This window comes from Tamandua tetradactyla, chromosome 9 (genome assembly GCF_023851605.1).
Source record: "Tamandua tetradactyla isolate mTamTet1 chromosome 9, mTamTet1.pri, whole genome shotgun sequence".
Taxonomy (NCBI): domain Eukaryota; kingdom Metazoa; phylum Chordata; class Mammalia; order Pilosa; family Myrmecophagidae; genus Tamandua; species Tamandua tetradactyla.
The window spans coordinates 40,283,250-40,298,489 of record NC_135335.1 but is presented as its reverse complement, the minus strand read 5'-3'; the positions used below and the strand labels follow the sequence as shown (position 1 = coordinate 40,298,489).

Below are 15,240 nucleotides of genomic sequence, written 5' to 3'. Positions count from 1 at the left end.
TGCTACCTGGCGAAAAGGCATATATGCTTTTACCACAAGACTCTAATTCATCAATAAACTCTAGTTCATTAATAAACACTACTTCGGATTGCACTGTATACTAAAAAACTTCTAAATATGACCATATTTTGCGCTAAAAAATGAGCTGCAAATAAATCATAATACATTAAATAGAAAAATATTTCATTACATTTCCCATTGAACAGATTTAAATTATGGCTTGCTTTAATTTTAGCAGGATTTTAAACTTTTCTTTCTTATCTACACAGATATGGAAATAGATACCAGCAACATACACTTTCGTTGAGTTTACTAGCTTCAAGACGCATCCTAGTCTTCTCCATATTTTCTATTTCTTTAACTATTTCAGCAGCTGTTAAAATAAGACCATACAGCCAATATTAATTTCATGTACCATCGTATATAAGTTGTTAACATCATAGGGAGGTGGGTAATGGGTATATAAACTCTTTGCATGATTTTTGCAACTTTTCTGTCTAAATTATTTTAAATTAAAAAGTTAAAAAAATAAGAACCTACAAGTTAAAACACTGAACTCTGCCACTGGGAGAAGGTCAAGCAAAACTGTCATTCCAGAGCACAGGTAAATTCCCAGTGCTAATAGAGGAAGGATACAGAGGAAAAAAAGAAAAAGAAAAAGAAAAAGAGAGGAGAGGAGAAAACCAAAAAAACTACCCCTGCAGGAAAGGTGTCAGTGTTTAGATTCCTACATGCAAAGCCCAGCTTTCAACCCAAATGTACAAAATGTCTGAAAAAGCAAACAAACAATAACAAAACCAGACTTAGATATCATGTTGACCTATCAGACATGGAATTTAAAAATAACTCTGATGAATAATACTAAAAGATCTAGTGGAAATAGTAAACAATACTCACTCATTAACAGATGGGGCATTTCAGTAGAGATGAAAACCATCAGACAGAATAAAAATAGAAATGCTAGATATATTTTAAAAGTGACAGAGATGACTCAGTACAGCCAAGGAAACAATCAATGAACTTGAAATGAGATCAAGAGTATTACCCAGGGAGAAACAGAGAGAGAAAAAAGTGGAAGGAAAAAAAAAAAAACAGAAGACAGCATCCATGAGCTGTGGGACAATAGAGAACTAGCACACATGCCAATAGGAATCTCAGAAGAAACATTTGAAGAGCTGATGGCCAGAATTTGCCAAAAATAATGAAAGACATCAAACCATGAAGGCAACAAACTCAGAGAACACCAAGCAAGATAAATACAAACAAACAAAAAACAACATGCACATAGACACAAAAAAGGACAAAAAGCAGATGGAACAAACAAAACAATTAGAAAAATGTTAGCTTCAACCAACTGTACCAATAATTGCATTAAATATAAATGGTCTAAAAGTATCAATTTTGAGACAGAGAATGTCAGATTCAAACAGAAGCAGTACCAAACTATATGTCATCAACAAAGAACTGATTTTAAAAATAAGACATAGGTTAAAAATAAAAGTATAGAAAGAGATGTATCATGTAAATATTAATAAAAAGAAACCTGGAGTGCTTAACTAATATGAAGCAAAACAGATTTCAGAACAATTAACATTATCAAGGATAAAGAAGGAAATTATATAATGATAAATGGGTCAATTCACCAATAAGACATAACAATTCTAAATGTGTATGCACCTAAAACAGAAGTTTAAAATACATGAAAAAGGACTTCTGGTCTGGACAAGACAGAATAGACTCATTTCTCCTGAATCCTCCCCACTAAGCACAAATAAAGCCCCTGGATATTATACAACAGACAATCATAAGAGAGTTCTGAAAGATGGGAAAGAAGAAGAGGGATGGGCTAAGGATCTTAGAATTTGAGGAACTACATGGCAGTGAGTTCTCTGGGTTTTCTTTTAATCTCCTCTATGGGCTCTGGAGAAGCCTGAAGCCTGGCTAAAAATGAAAAAACAACAAGCAAGAAAAGACTGCTCTCTATGCAAAAGATTAGGAAATGGGCAGTCCAAAAACCTTTTGATAATACCTGACTTATCCCAGCTGAATATCAGTGATGCGCTCCTACAGTATCATCACAGAACAGTGGGCTGCTTGGACCTCAACTCTTCACCTGACAATGGCAGGAGATGGAGGTCAGGCTTTCCTTTCCTGCTGGTCAATCACCAGTAGAGAGTGAGTAAAGAATCTAGAATTCCAACCTCACTCACTCAGTGGGGGAAAAATCTCAAAGAGAAGGAACCTCAGGAAACACAATGTTTAAACCTGTATAGTAAATCTTGGATACATTGCTGAATGACTTGCTTGTGAAACTGTTCTGAATTAATAAACAAAAAAATATGAGAATTAAATGACAGTGTGGAATGCAAACCTGATTTTCAGAATGACCTCATGGAAGCACATAAATGAAGCAAACCTGAATAGCACTGCAAAGCCAAAAATAAGTTGGTATTGGAACCAACCCACAAAAGTAGACTAGGATCTACAGACAAAACCAAAACAATGTGACTGTCTACTAAAAGAGAATATTTAAATAGGATCCTGAGTCTCATAATTCCACAAATGTTCATGACACAATAAAAAAAATACCATATTAAGAACCAGGTAAATCACAACTCAAATGAGGAAAGGCAAACAAAAAACATCACTACTGTGAGGACACAGATGTTAGAATCATCTGACAAGAGCTCTAAAGCTGCCATCATAAAAAACCTTGAGAAGCACTTATGAACACTCTGAAAGCAAAACAAAACTGCTATTGTATCTAATGCTTTTGGAACTTGAGCAGGTCAATTATAAAAAATCTCTATTAGTTTAACAGTTTAAGTATTACATGTAAGTTATTAATTTCTTATAATTAGAAGTGGAGGATGGACTGCAGTAAACCCAACAACTACCACCACAACAACTAAACCTGAAAACAAAGTGAAACAAATGAACCCACCTGTATTTTAAACAAATAACCTAATCACACTGAAATGAGTTAAAAAGAAAGGTATGAACAGAGTATTTACTACATACCCTCATTTGGGAGGGGGTGAGTTTGGATAGATAGGAAAACTAGAAAAAACACTGGACTCTTTCATATATGTTTGTTTTGTAGTGGAGTAATGGTATAGAGGAAGTAATTTATATGTATTATACAATTGAACAAATTAGTAAATTTAATAAATGTGCTGATGCCGCTGGGAGTGTTCTCACTGTGGGAAAAAAAAAAAGGCAGATATAAATATGGAACAGAGAAAGGCAAAGAATCCTGTGGGGATGGATTTGAAGTAGGGGCATTGGTGCTTTCTCATGATTTCTAAAATGTATCTGTTTAAAAACATGTAAATGTGTATGCATATATACAAATATATATATATATAGAGAGAGAGAGAGAGTTCATATGTATATGTATACATCTTTATACATATATTCCCTTGGTCTATCTGCTGAAAAAGCCTAGAAACAGACATCCCAGCAGCAATGAGCAGAGCTGGTGGCCGTATCTCATTTTCCTCAATAAAAAGAACCAGAGTGCCTTAGAGAAATGTTTGATTACAGAGTTGGGACACAGTAGGCACAAGATGAGTGTGCAATATCTTGTTAAGCCAGAAATTTAAAAATAATGTAAAAACAAAAATTAACAGGGCCACATCACGAAGACAAGAAATCAGCATGAAGACGCTCCTACTGGCCAAATCTAGAACAATAAAAAACCAAAACAATTACAGCCAGTAATGAATTATAAATGTTTTAGGCCATATTCATAATAGATAAATGAAGAAAAAATACAGGAGAAAGAAGGGCTTTTATTTTCAAAATCATGCCAAGCGCCACCTGGTAAATGTGGCAGGAGTGCTAAAATTGGAAAATTATCATTTTACAACTATCACAGAAAAGATTAGTGCAGGTAAAAATCATCAAAGGATGTTAAATACAGAGAAATTTTAGTGAGGTATAGGACATGTAAAAGTGTGTCTCCAAAGATTTCCTATCCGTAGCAAGAGCGAAAATATAACTAAACAGTAGAGAAATTAACCAAGTGATCAAACCTGATAGCACTAATGAGGGGCAGACAGCTGTCAAGTGCCTCTGGATGTGATATGAGAAGTACAAAATATCACTTATATTCTGGCCTGGAATGGACAAGTTGAATGTAACCATAAGGAAACATCAGAAAAAGCTAAAATGAGAAACAGTCCATCAAAAAAAAGCAAAACAAAGAGTTCATTCTTTAAAAATGCCAATGTCATAAAAGACAATCAAAGTCTGAGGAACTACTCCAGACTGAAAGAAAATAAAAAGATACTATACAACTAAATACAATATGAGATCCAAGACTGGAACATGTACTGAGGAAAAAAAATGCATAAAGATGGATCCACTGACAAAAATGGAATACAAACAGTGGATCAGATTAAAGTACTATAACAAAGTACAATTTACTGAAATGGATAATTACTTTGTGGTAATAAAAGAGAATACCCTTTTTCTTAGGAAGTGAAGTATTTAGGACTAAAAAGCCAAGATTATACAATTTATCCTCAAATGGTTAAAGAAAAAAGTGGGTGTGTATACGTACACATACACACACAAAGATTCATACAGAGAGAAAAAGAAACAGAATAAATTCATAAAGCAAATGGAGCAAAATGCTAACAGTAGATGAATTTTTGTAAAGGAAAAATAAGTATTCTTTACAATAGTCTTTCGACTTTCCTGTAAGTATGAAATTATTTCCAAATAAAAGGACTTTTAAAAGAATGCACAATTAAGACATTTTCAGACAAACAAAAACTAAAATTTGTCCCAACAGCATATCTGCACTGTAAGAAATATTAAATAATTAAGTTCTTCAGGTAAAAAGAAAATGAACCCAGATGGAAATCCAGATATACCCAAAAGACGGAAGAGCACTAGAAAGGGTAAATATGTAGGTAAATACAAAAGATTTTATTTGTCATTTTTACTTTTCTGTAAAATAAAACTGACCACTTAAAGCAAATATGATAAGATATGATGGGGTTTATAAAAGACATAGAAGAAAAATATATGACAAGAAGAAAAGGATATAAAGGGGAAATGAAAGGATACTGTTGTACCGTTTTAAGAGTCATACATTATATGTGAAGGTAGACTATGAAGAGTCAAAGATGCCTATGGCAAACTAAAAAAATAAAACAGAGAGGTATCACTAATAAGCAAAAATGTGTCATTAAACAAAAAGGACAAGCCACAAAACAATAAGTATAACACTAATATTTTTACAAGATAAAACAATCAAGGATATGTTTGTGCATAATAATCAAAATAACATTTATTGAATGCTAACTACTTGACAGGTGCTGTGCTATGTACTTCACATACATTTTATCATTTATTCAGCTCAAAAACATGATGAAAAAGGTAATATTGTAACCATTATTTTAGTAAGTGAAAACTGAGGTACGGAGAGATTAAGGAACTTGTACAAAGTTACCCAGTCAAAAAGCAGAAAAACAGGTTTTATAACCCAGGCTCTTTGGATCTACTCTTAGCAACCACACTATCTCTGAAAAATACAAAAGAAACTGGCAACAGTGGTTACCTCTAAGTAGAGGATTAGGAGACTGGGAGACAGGCTAAAAGGAAGGCTTACTTATCATAGCATGCTCTTAAGCATTTGGCTGAACGAATATACCGCATGTTTTGTTCATTATCAAAAATACATTTATTGGAGGACTATGGGAAGATAGCAAAGTAGAAGGCTCCAGGAATCAGTCCCTTCACAAAAACAACTACTGAACTGGCAGGAACTCTCTGAACAGCTATTTTAGCACTCTGGAGTCTAGGAGAACACTGTGCAGCATCCAGGAAAGAGAAGGAGGAAAAGTCTGATAAATATTGGTGAATTTCACCCTCTCCATACGGGCTACCACCCAATCTGGCTGGAAGCAAATGAGGACCGCAGCCATGGCTCCTGGGGCAGTGCAGCTTGCTAGTGCCAACACATGCTATAACGATGTAGTCCTCCAAAATCTGGGGGTTTGGGGTTTGATCTCAGATTTTAATCATCTGCTTCAGATAGATAGGAAGCCTGCACAGAGGATGGCCATTTTCCCAATTCCCCTCAGGCAAAAAGCCACAGAGGAGACACAAAAGGACAGGACCTTTATTTTTTATCTTTTCTTTTTATGTTCCATTTGGGAACAAAACTATTTTGTAAAAGTCACAAAATGATGGCTCCATCACTCAACAACAACAAAAAACCTAGGAAATCCAGAGGGTTAGGAGAAATATTAAAAGGCAGAGATCAGTAGATTAGATGAAAAAGCCTGATCCACCCACATACTGTTTACAAGAGACTCACTTTAGGTACAAAAACAGAGAGAGAAGTTGTAAGTACAAGGATGGACAAGATATTCCATGCAAACAGTAATCCACAAAGAGCAGGAGGGGCTATATTATTGTCAGAAAGAAAAAAGTTTAAGTAAAAAAAAAAGGAGTGCAAAAGACAAAGAATATTGATGAAAGGTTTAATCCAGCAAGAAGATACAATGATTATAAACATGTATGTATCTCACAACAGTGCAGCAAAATTGACGGAATTAAGAGAGAAACACTTCTACAATAATAGTTGAAAACTTCAACACAATATATTCACCAATTCATGGAACATTTACACACATAGTTCTACAGTAACAGTAGGAAACTTCACTACACTGCATTCAACCATTCATGGAACACCTCAATAGAATATCAATAAGGAAATAGAGGAATTGAACAACACTATTAGCCAATTAGACCTAATGAACATACATAGAACGCTGTATCCAACAACAGCAGAATACACATTCTTCTCAAGTTCACACGGAATATTTTCCAGGATAGACCATATGTTGGGCCACAGATTGAAAATACTGAAATCAAACAAAGTATCATCTCAAACCACGAGGAAATAAAGCTGGAAAACTGGAAAATTAACAAATATATAGAAATGAAACACCACCATATTAAGCAACCAAAGGGTCAAAGAGAAAAATCATGAAAAGCTAAGAAATACCGTGAGATGACTGAAAACAAAAACACTGCATAAAATTAATGGCATGCAATTAATGCAGTGCTCAGAGCAAACTCTGTAGATCTAAATGTCTAAATTAAAAAAGATCGCAAATCAATAGCTTCACACCTAAGGAAACCAGAACAAGAAGAGCAAACCAAACCTAAAGTTAGTAAAAGGAAAAAGCAGAGTTAAATGAAATAGAGAACAGAAATACAACAAAGACTCAATGAAACCAAAAGTCGGTTTGCAAAAAAAGATCAAAACAAACCATTATCCATACTGAAACAGAAAAAAGAGAGAGAAGACGCAAATAACTAAGATCAGGAATGAAAGTGGGAATATTACTACCACCCTTACAGAAAGAAAAAAGATTACTAAGAGGGTACTAAGGGGAAGATGGAGGTTTCAGGGGGTGTAGAATTTAGTTGGTCCCCTAGAGCAGCTAGTAAATAGCCTGGAATCATCCAGAACAACTTTTGGGGGACATCCGTGACCGAACACACATCGTACACCAGTCAAGAATGGGTAGAAGGGCTGAGATCATAGTGCAGAACTGTAAAGAAAGACCTCCAAATTCCAAAGGCCAGTCCACCTCCCCCACTGGCATGGAAGGCTTATGGAGACATTTCCTCAAGCAGAAAAGAAGCCCTCTCTACTAGGAGCAAGGGAAGACAGCTCAACCAAGCTCTAACTGCAGTTTTAACTAACAAATCTGGATTGATGCATACAAGCTCCAAGCACACATAAACCCAAAGAAACCAGGAAAGAAATCCTGGCAGAGAGGAGACAGGTCTGATGAAGCGGGAAAAAAGGATGTGGGGCCGCGGTGGCTCAGCGGGCAAGAGTGCTTGCCTGCCATGCCGAAGGACCCCGGTTCATTTCCCGGCCCCAGCCCATGTAAAAAGCAAACAAACAAACAAAATATAATAAAAAACGAAAATGTTTAAAGATGTTTCCCTTTCTTCCTCCCTTCCATCCTTCCTTCCTTCTCTGTCTTTCTTTCTTAAAAAAAAAAAAAAAAAAAAAAAAAAAAAAAAAAAAAAAAAAGGATGTGGCCAAGTTCAGAATACCACAGAAGGGCTGTTCCCCAAGATAAAGGGCACACAGAGCCAGATACCAACTCTGGCTCTTGACTGCTGTGCTACTTTGAAACTGTTATGCATGCCAGAAAAGTCTTGTTCTTCTAATTCTGATTCAATATTGTAAGATGGAACCTTTTTATTTTAAATATTTAAATTTTTAGAAAAAATATTACAAGAAAAAAATACAAGCATTCTTAACATATGCTCATTCTGTTCTACATATATAATCAGTAATTCACAATATCATCACATAGCTGCATATTCATCATCATGATCATTTCTTAGAACATTTGCATCAATCCAGAAAAAGAAATAAAAAGACAACAGAAAAATAAAATGAAAACAGAAAAAAAAATTATACATACCAAACCCCTTACGCCCTCCCTCTCATTGATCACTAGCATTTCAAACTAAATTTATCTTAACATTTGTTCCCCCTATTATTTATTTTTATTCCATATGTTCTACTCATCTGTTGACAAGGTAGATAAAAGGAGCATCAGACATAAGGTTTTCACAATCACACAGTCACACTGTGAAAGCTGTATCATTATACAATCATCATCAAGAAACATGGCTACGACTTTCAGAGAAGATGGCGGCTTAGTAAGACACGCGGGTCTTAGTTCCTCCTCCAGAACAGCTACTAAAGAAATAGAAACGGTACAGAACAGCTCCCGGAGCCATGACAGAGACCAAAAAAACAGCGTACCCCATTCTGTCTTTTTGGCTGTCGGAACGGCTGAACCGGCAGGGAGAATCTGCTGCGGTGAGATACCCGAGGGGCACGCACTCCCCCGGGCCGGGGTGGCTGGCGGCCGGAGTCCCTCCCTCCCTCCTTCCTAGGCCGGCTGGGAGAATTGGACAGGCGGTCCCCTCAAGCCGCGGCGACCGGCACCCCATCCCACGCGCGGCCTCTCTGGTTGGCTAGGAGAATTGGATAGGAGGTTCCCTAAGCCGCAGAGGCCGGCGCCCCCCCCAATGCGCGGATTCACGGGCCGGCTGGGAGATTTGAACCGGAACTCCCACAAGCTGCTTCGGCTGGCGACCCTCCCCCACAGAGAGTTTTCCAAAGTTAAAGGAGCCACAGCATCTTTTACTGGTGGGACCCGCAGACAGACGAGTGCCACATACTGGGCAGGATAAGAAAAACAGAGCCCAGAGATTTCACAGGAAAATCTTTCACCCTGCTGGGTCTCACACCCAGGGAAATCTGATTAAATGCCCAGACGCAAGCAGAAAATAACGGATCATGCTAGGAAAATTGAAGATATGGCCCAGTCAAAGGAACAAACCAATAGTTCAAATGAGATACAGGAGCTGAGACAACTAATGCTGAATATACGAACAGAAATGGAAAACCTCTTCAAAAACCAAATCAATAAATTGAGGGAGGACATGAAGAAGACATGGGCTGAACAAAAAGAAGAAATAGAAAGTCTGAAAAAACAAATCACAGAACTTATGGGATTGAAGGACAAAGTAGAAAAGATGGAAAAAACAATGGATACCTACAATGGTAGATTTAAAGAGACAGAGGTTAGAATTAGTGAACTGGAGGATGGAACATCTGAATTCCAAAAAGAAACAGAAGCTATAGGGAAAAGAATGGAAAAATTTGAGGAGGGGATCAGGGAACTGAATGATAATATGAAGTGCACAAATATATGTGTTGTGGGTGTCCCAGAAGGAGAAGAGAAGGGAAAAGGAGGAGAAAAACTAATGGAAGAAATTATCACTGAAAATTTCCCAACTCTTATGAAAGACCTAAAATTACAGATCCAAGAAGTGCAGCACACCCCAAAGAGAATAGACCCAGATAGGTGTTCTCCAAGACACTTACTAGTTAGAATGCCAGAGGTCAAAGGGAAAGAGAGGATCTTGAAAGCAGCAAGAGAAAAACAATCCATCACATACAAGGGAAACCCAATAAGACTATGTGTAGATTTCTCAGCAGAAACCATGGAAGCTAGAAGACAGTGGGATGATATATTTAAATTACTAAAAGAGAAAAACTGCCAACCAAGACTTCTATATCCAGCAAAATTGTCCTTCAAAAATGAAGGAAAATTAAAACATTCTCAGACAAAAAGTCACTGAGAGAATTTGTGACCAAGAGACCAGCTCTGCAAGAAATACTAAAGGGAGCACTAGAGTCAGATACGAAAAGACAGAAGAGAGAGGTATGGAGAAGAGTGTAGAAAGAAGGAAAATCAGATATGATATATATAATACAAAAGGCAAAATCGTAGAGGAAAATATTACCCAAACAGTAATAACACTAAATGTCAATGGACTGAATTCCCCAATCAAAAGACATAGATTGGCAGAATGGATTAAAAAACAGGATCCTTCTATATGCTGTCTACAGGAAACACATCTTAGACCCAAAGATAAACATAGGTTGAAAGTGAAAGGTTGGGAACAGATATTTCATGCAAATAATAACCAGAAAAGAGCAGGAGTGGCTATACTAATACCCAACAAATTAGACTTCAAATGTAAAACAGTTAAAAGAGACAAAGAAGGACACTATCTACTAATAAAAGGAACAATTAAACAAGAAGACATAACAATCATAAATATTTATGCACCGAACCAGAATGCCCCAAAATACATGAGGAATACACTGCAATTACTGAAAAGGGAAATAGACACATATACCATAATAGTTGGAGACTTCAATTCACCACTCTCATCAATGGACAGAACATCTAGACAGAGGATCAATAAAGAAATAGAGAATTTGAATATTACAATAAATGAGCTAGACTTAACAGACATTTATAGGACATTACATCCCACAATAGCAGGATACACCTTTTTCTCAAGTGCTCATGGATCATTCTCAAAGATAGACCATATGCTGGGTCACAAAGCAAGTCTTAACAAATTTAAAAATATTGAAATCATACACAACACTTTCTCGGATCATAAAGGAATGAAGTTGGAAATCAATAATAGGCGGAGTGCCAGAAAATTCACAAATACCTGGAAGCTCAACAACACACTCTTAAACGAGTGGGTCAAGGAAGAAATTGCAAGAGAAATTAGTAAATATCTCGAGGCAAATGAAAATGAAAAAACAACATATCAAAACCTATGGGACACAGCAAAGGCAGTGCTAAGAGGGAAATTTATTGCCCTAAATGCCTATATCAGAAAAGAAGAAAAGACAAAAATTCAGGAATTAACTGTTCAATTGGAAGAACTGGAGAAAGAACAGCAAACTAACCCCAAAGCAAGCAAAAGGAAAGAAATAACAAAGATTAGAGCAGAAATAAATGAAATTGAAAACATGAAAACAATAGAGAAAATCAATAAGACCAGAAGTTGGTTCCATAAGAAAATCAATAAGATTGATGGGCCCTTAGCAAGATTGACAAAAAGAAGAAGAGAGAAGACACAAATAAATAAGATCACAAATGGAAGAGGAGACATAACCACTGAACTCACAGAAATAAAGGAGGTAATAACAAGATACTAGGAACAACTTTATGCTAATAAATACAACAATTTAGATGAAATGGACGGGTTCCTGGAAAGGCATGAACAACCAACTTTGACTCAAGAAGAAATAGATGACCTCAACAAACCAATCACAAGTAAAGAAATTGAATTAGTCATCCAAAAGCTTCCTAAAAGAAAAGTCCAGTACCAGACGGCTTCACATGTGAATTTTATCAAACATTCCAGAAAGAATTAGTACCAACTCTCCTCAAACTCTTCAAAAAAATCGAAGTGGAGGGAAAGCTACCTAATTCATTCTATGAAGCCAACATCACCCTCATACCAAAACCAGGCAAAGACATTACAAAAAAAGAAAACTACAGACCAATCTCTCTAATGAATATAGATGCAAAAATCCTCAACAAAATTCTAGCAAATCGAATCCAACAACACATTAAAAGAATTATACATCATGACCAAGTAGGATTCATCCCAGGTATGCAAGGATGGTTGAACATAAGAAAATCAATTAATGTAATATACCATATCAACAAATGAAAGCAGAAAAATCACATGATCATCTCAATTGATGCAGATACACCAGCAATGAACAAGCTGAGGGGGAAATCGAGAAACGAATTCCATTTGCAATTGCAACTAAAAGAATAAAATACCTAGGAATAAACTTAACTAAAGAGACAAAAAACCTATACAAAGAAAACTACAAAAAACTGTTAAAAGAAATCACAGAAGACCTAAATAGATGGAAGGGCATACCGTGTTCATGGATTGGAAGACTAAATATAGTTAAGATGTCAATCCTACCTAAATTGATTTACAGATTCAATGCAATACCAATCAAAATCCCAACTTATTTTTCAGAAATAGAAAAACCAATAAGCAAATTTATCTGGAAGGGCAGGGTGCCCCGAGTTGCTAAAAGTATCTTGAGGAAAAAAAACGAAGCTGGAGGTCTCACGCTGCCGGACTTTAAGGCATATTATGAAGCCACAGTGGTCAAAACAGCATGGTATTGGCATAAAGATAGATATATTGACCAATGGAATCGAATATAGACCCTCTCATCAGATATAGACCCTCTCATCTATGGACATTTGATCTTTGATAAGGCAGTCAAGCCAACTCACCTGGGACAGAACAGTCTCTTCAATAAATGGTGCCTAGAGAACTGGATATCCATACGCAAAAGAACGAAAGAGGACCCATATCTCACACCCTATACAAAAGTTAACTCAAAATGGATCAAAGATCTAAACATTAGGTCTAAGACCATAAAACAGTTAGAGGAAAATGTAGGGAGATATCTTATGAAACTTACAATTGGAGGCGGTTTTAAGGACCTTAAACCTAAAGCAAGAGCACTAAAGAAAGAAAGAAAGAAATGGGAGCTCCTCAAAATTAAACACTTTCGTGCATCAAAGAACTTCATCAAGAAAGTAGAAAGACAGCCTACACAATGGGAGACAATATTTGGAAACGACATATCAGATAAAGGTCTAGTATCCAGAATTTATAAAGAGATTGTTCAACTCAACAACAAAAAGACAGCCAACCCAATTACAAAATGGGAAAAAGACTTGAACAGACACCTACCAGAAGAGGAAATACAAATGGCCAAAAGGCACATGAAGAGATGCTCAATGTCCCTGGCCATTAGAGAAATGCAAATCAAAACCACAATGAGATATCATCTCACACCACCAGAATGGCCATTATCAACAAAACAGAAAATGACAAGTGCTGGAGAGGATGCGGTGAAAGAGGCACACTTATCCACTGTTGGTGGGAATGTCAAATGGTGCAACCACTGTGGAAGGCAGTTTGGCGGTTCCTCAAAAAGCTGAATATAGAATTGCCATATGACCCAGCAATATCATTGCTGGGTATCTACTCAAAGGACTTAAGGGCAAAGACACAAATGGACATTTGCACACCAATGTTTATAGCAGCATTATTTACAATTGCAAAGAGATGGAAACAGCCAAAATGTCCATCAACAGACGAGTGGCGAAAGAAACTGTGGTATATACATACGATGGAATATTATGCAGCTTTAAGACAGGATAAACTTATGAAGCATGTAATAACATGGATGGACCTAGAGAACATTATGCTGAGTGAGTCTAGCCAAAAACTAAAGGACAAATACTGTATAGTCCCACTGATGTGAACCAACATTCGAGAATAAACTTGGAATATGTCATTGGTAACAGAGACCAGCAAGAGTTAGAAACAGGGTAAGATAATGGGTAATTGGAGCTGAAGGGATACAGACTGTGCAACAGGACTAGATACAAAAACTCAAAAACGGACGGCACAATGCTACCTAATTGTAATGTAATTTTGTTAAAACACTGAATGAAGCTGCATCTGAGCAATAGTTTTTTGTTTGTTTGTTTGTTTGTGTTTTTTAAATATATATATTTTTATTCTTATTTATTATTAATTTTTTTCTCTATATTATCATTCTATATCTTTTTCTGTTGTTTTGCTAGTTCTTTTCCTAAATCGATGCAAATGTACTAAGAAATGATCATACATCTATGTGATGATATTAAGAATTACTGATAGCATATGTAGAATGGAATGATTTCTAAATGTTGTGTTAATTTTTTTTAATTAATAAAAATAAATAAATAATAGGGGGAACAAATGTTAAAAATAAATTTAGTTTGAAGTGCTAGTGCTAAATGAAAGCGAGGGGTAAGGGGTATGGCATGTATAATCTTTTTTTTCTGTTATCGTTTTATTTCTTTTTCTGTTGTCTTTTTTACTTTTTTCTAAATCGATGCAAATGTTTAGAAATGATGAATATGCAACTATGTGATGATATTAAGAATTACTGATTGTATATGTAGAATGGAACGATATCTTAATGTTTTGTTTGTTAATTTTTTTTAATTAATAAAAAAATTAAAAAAAAAAAGAAACATGGCTACTGGAACACAGCTCTGCATTTTCAGGCAGTTCCCTTCAGCCTCTCCATTACGTCTTCGATAACAAGGTGATATCTACCTAATGTGTAAGAATAATCTCCAGGATAACCTCTTGACTCTGTTTGGAATCGCTCAGCCATTGACAGTTTGTCTCATTTCACTCTTCCCCCTTTTGGTCAAGAAGGTTTTCTCAATCCGTTGATGCTGAATCTCAGCTCATTCTAGGGTTTTTCTCAATCCACTGATGCTGAGTTTCAGCTCATTCCAGGATTTCTGTCCCACGTTACCAGGAAGGTCCAAACCCCTGGGAGTCATTTCCCACGCAGACAGGGGGAGGGTGGTGAGTCTGCTTGTTGTGTTGGCTGGAGAGAGAGGCCACATCTGAGCAACAGGGGTGACGCTTAGGCCTAAATTTTAAGTAGACTTGACCTATCCTTTGTGGGGTTAAGTTTCATATGAACAAACCCCAAGACTGGGGGCTCAGTCTTGGCTGTTCACACTGCTTGTGAGAATATCAAGAATTCAACTTGCGGAAGTTGAATTTCTCCCCATTCTCACCATTGCAAATACTTTTTCACTCACTGATCGAATCACTCTGGGATTCATCAGGGCATCACTCTGGACAAACCAACAAAATCTCATGTCCTACCCAAGATTCCAAGTACTTATGGTGTTCAATCAAGCTATCTACATAAGTTATATCAGGAAATGCACCAGTCAAAAT

At 36.3% G+C, this 15,240-nt stretch overlaps 1 protein-coding gene across 4 annotated transcripts in view; it reads right to left on the bottom strand.

Moving 5' to 3' along the window:
* The window catches only part of RAD18 (RAD18 E3 ubiquitin protein ligase), a 137,235-nt gene that overhangs the window by 54,938 nt on the left and 67,057 nt on the right, over nt 1-15,240 (bottom strand). For all 4 annotated transcript variants that reach the window (XR_013157798.1, XR_013157799.1, XR_013157800.1 and 1 more), the window contains exon 8: nt 297-373. Coding sequence is in view for 1 of the 4 variants with exons in the window: in XM_077116677.1 (XP_076972792.1) it covers nt 297-373 (77 nt within the window). In the remaining 3 variants the exon portion in view is untranslated. The remainder of the gene's footprint in view (nt 1-296; nt 374-15,240) is intronic.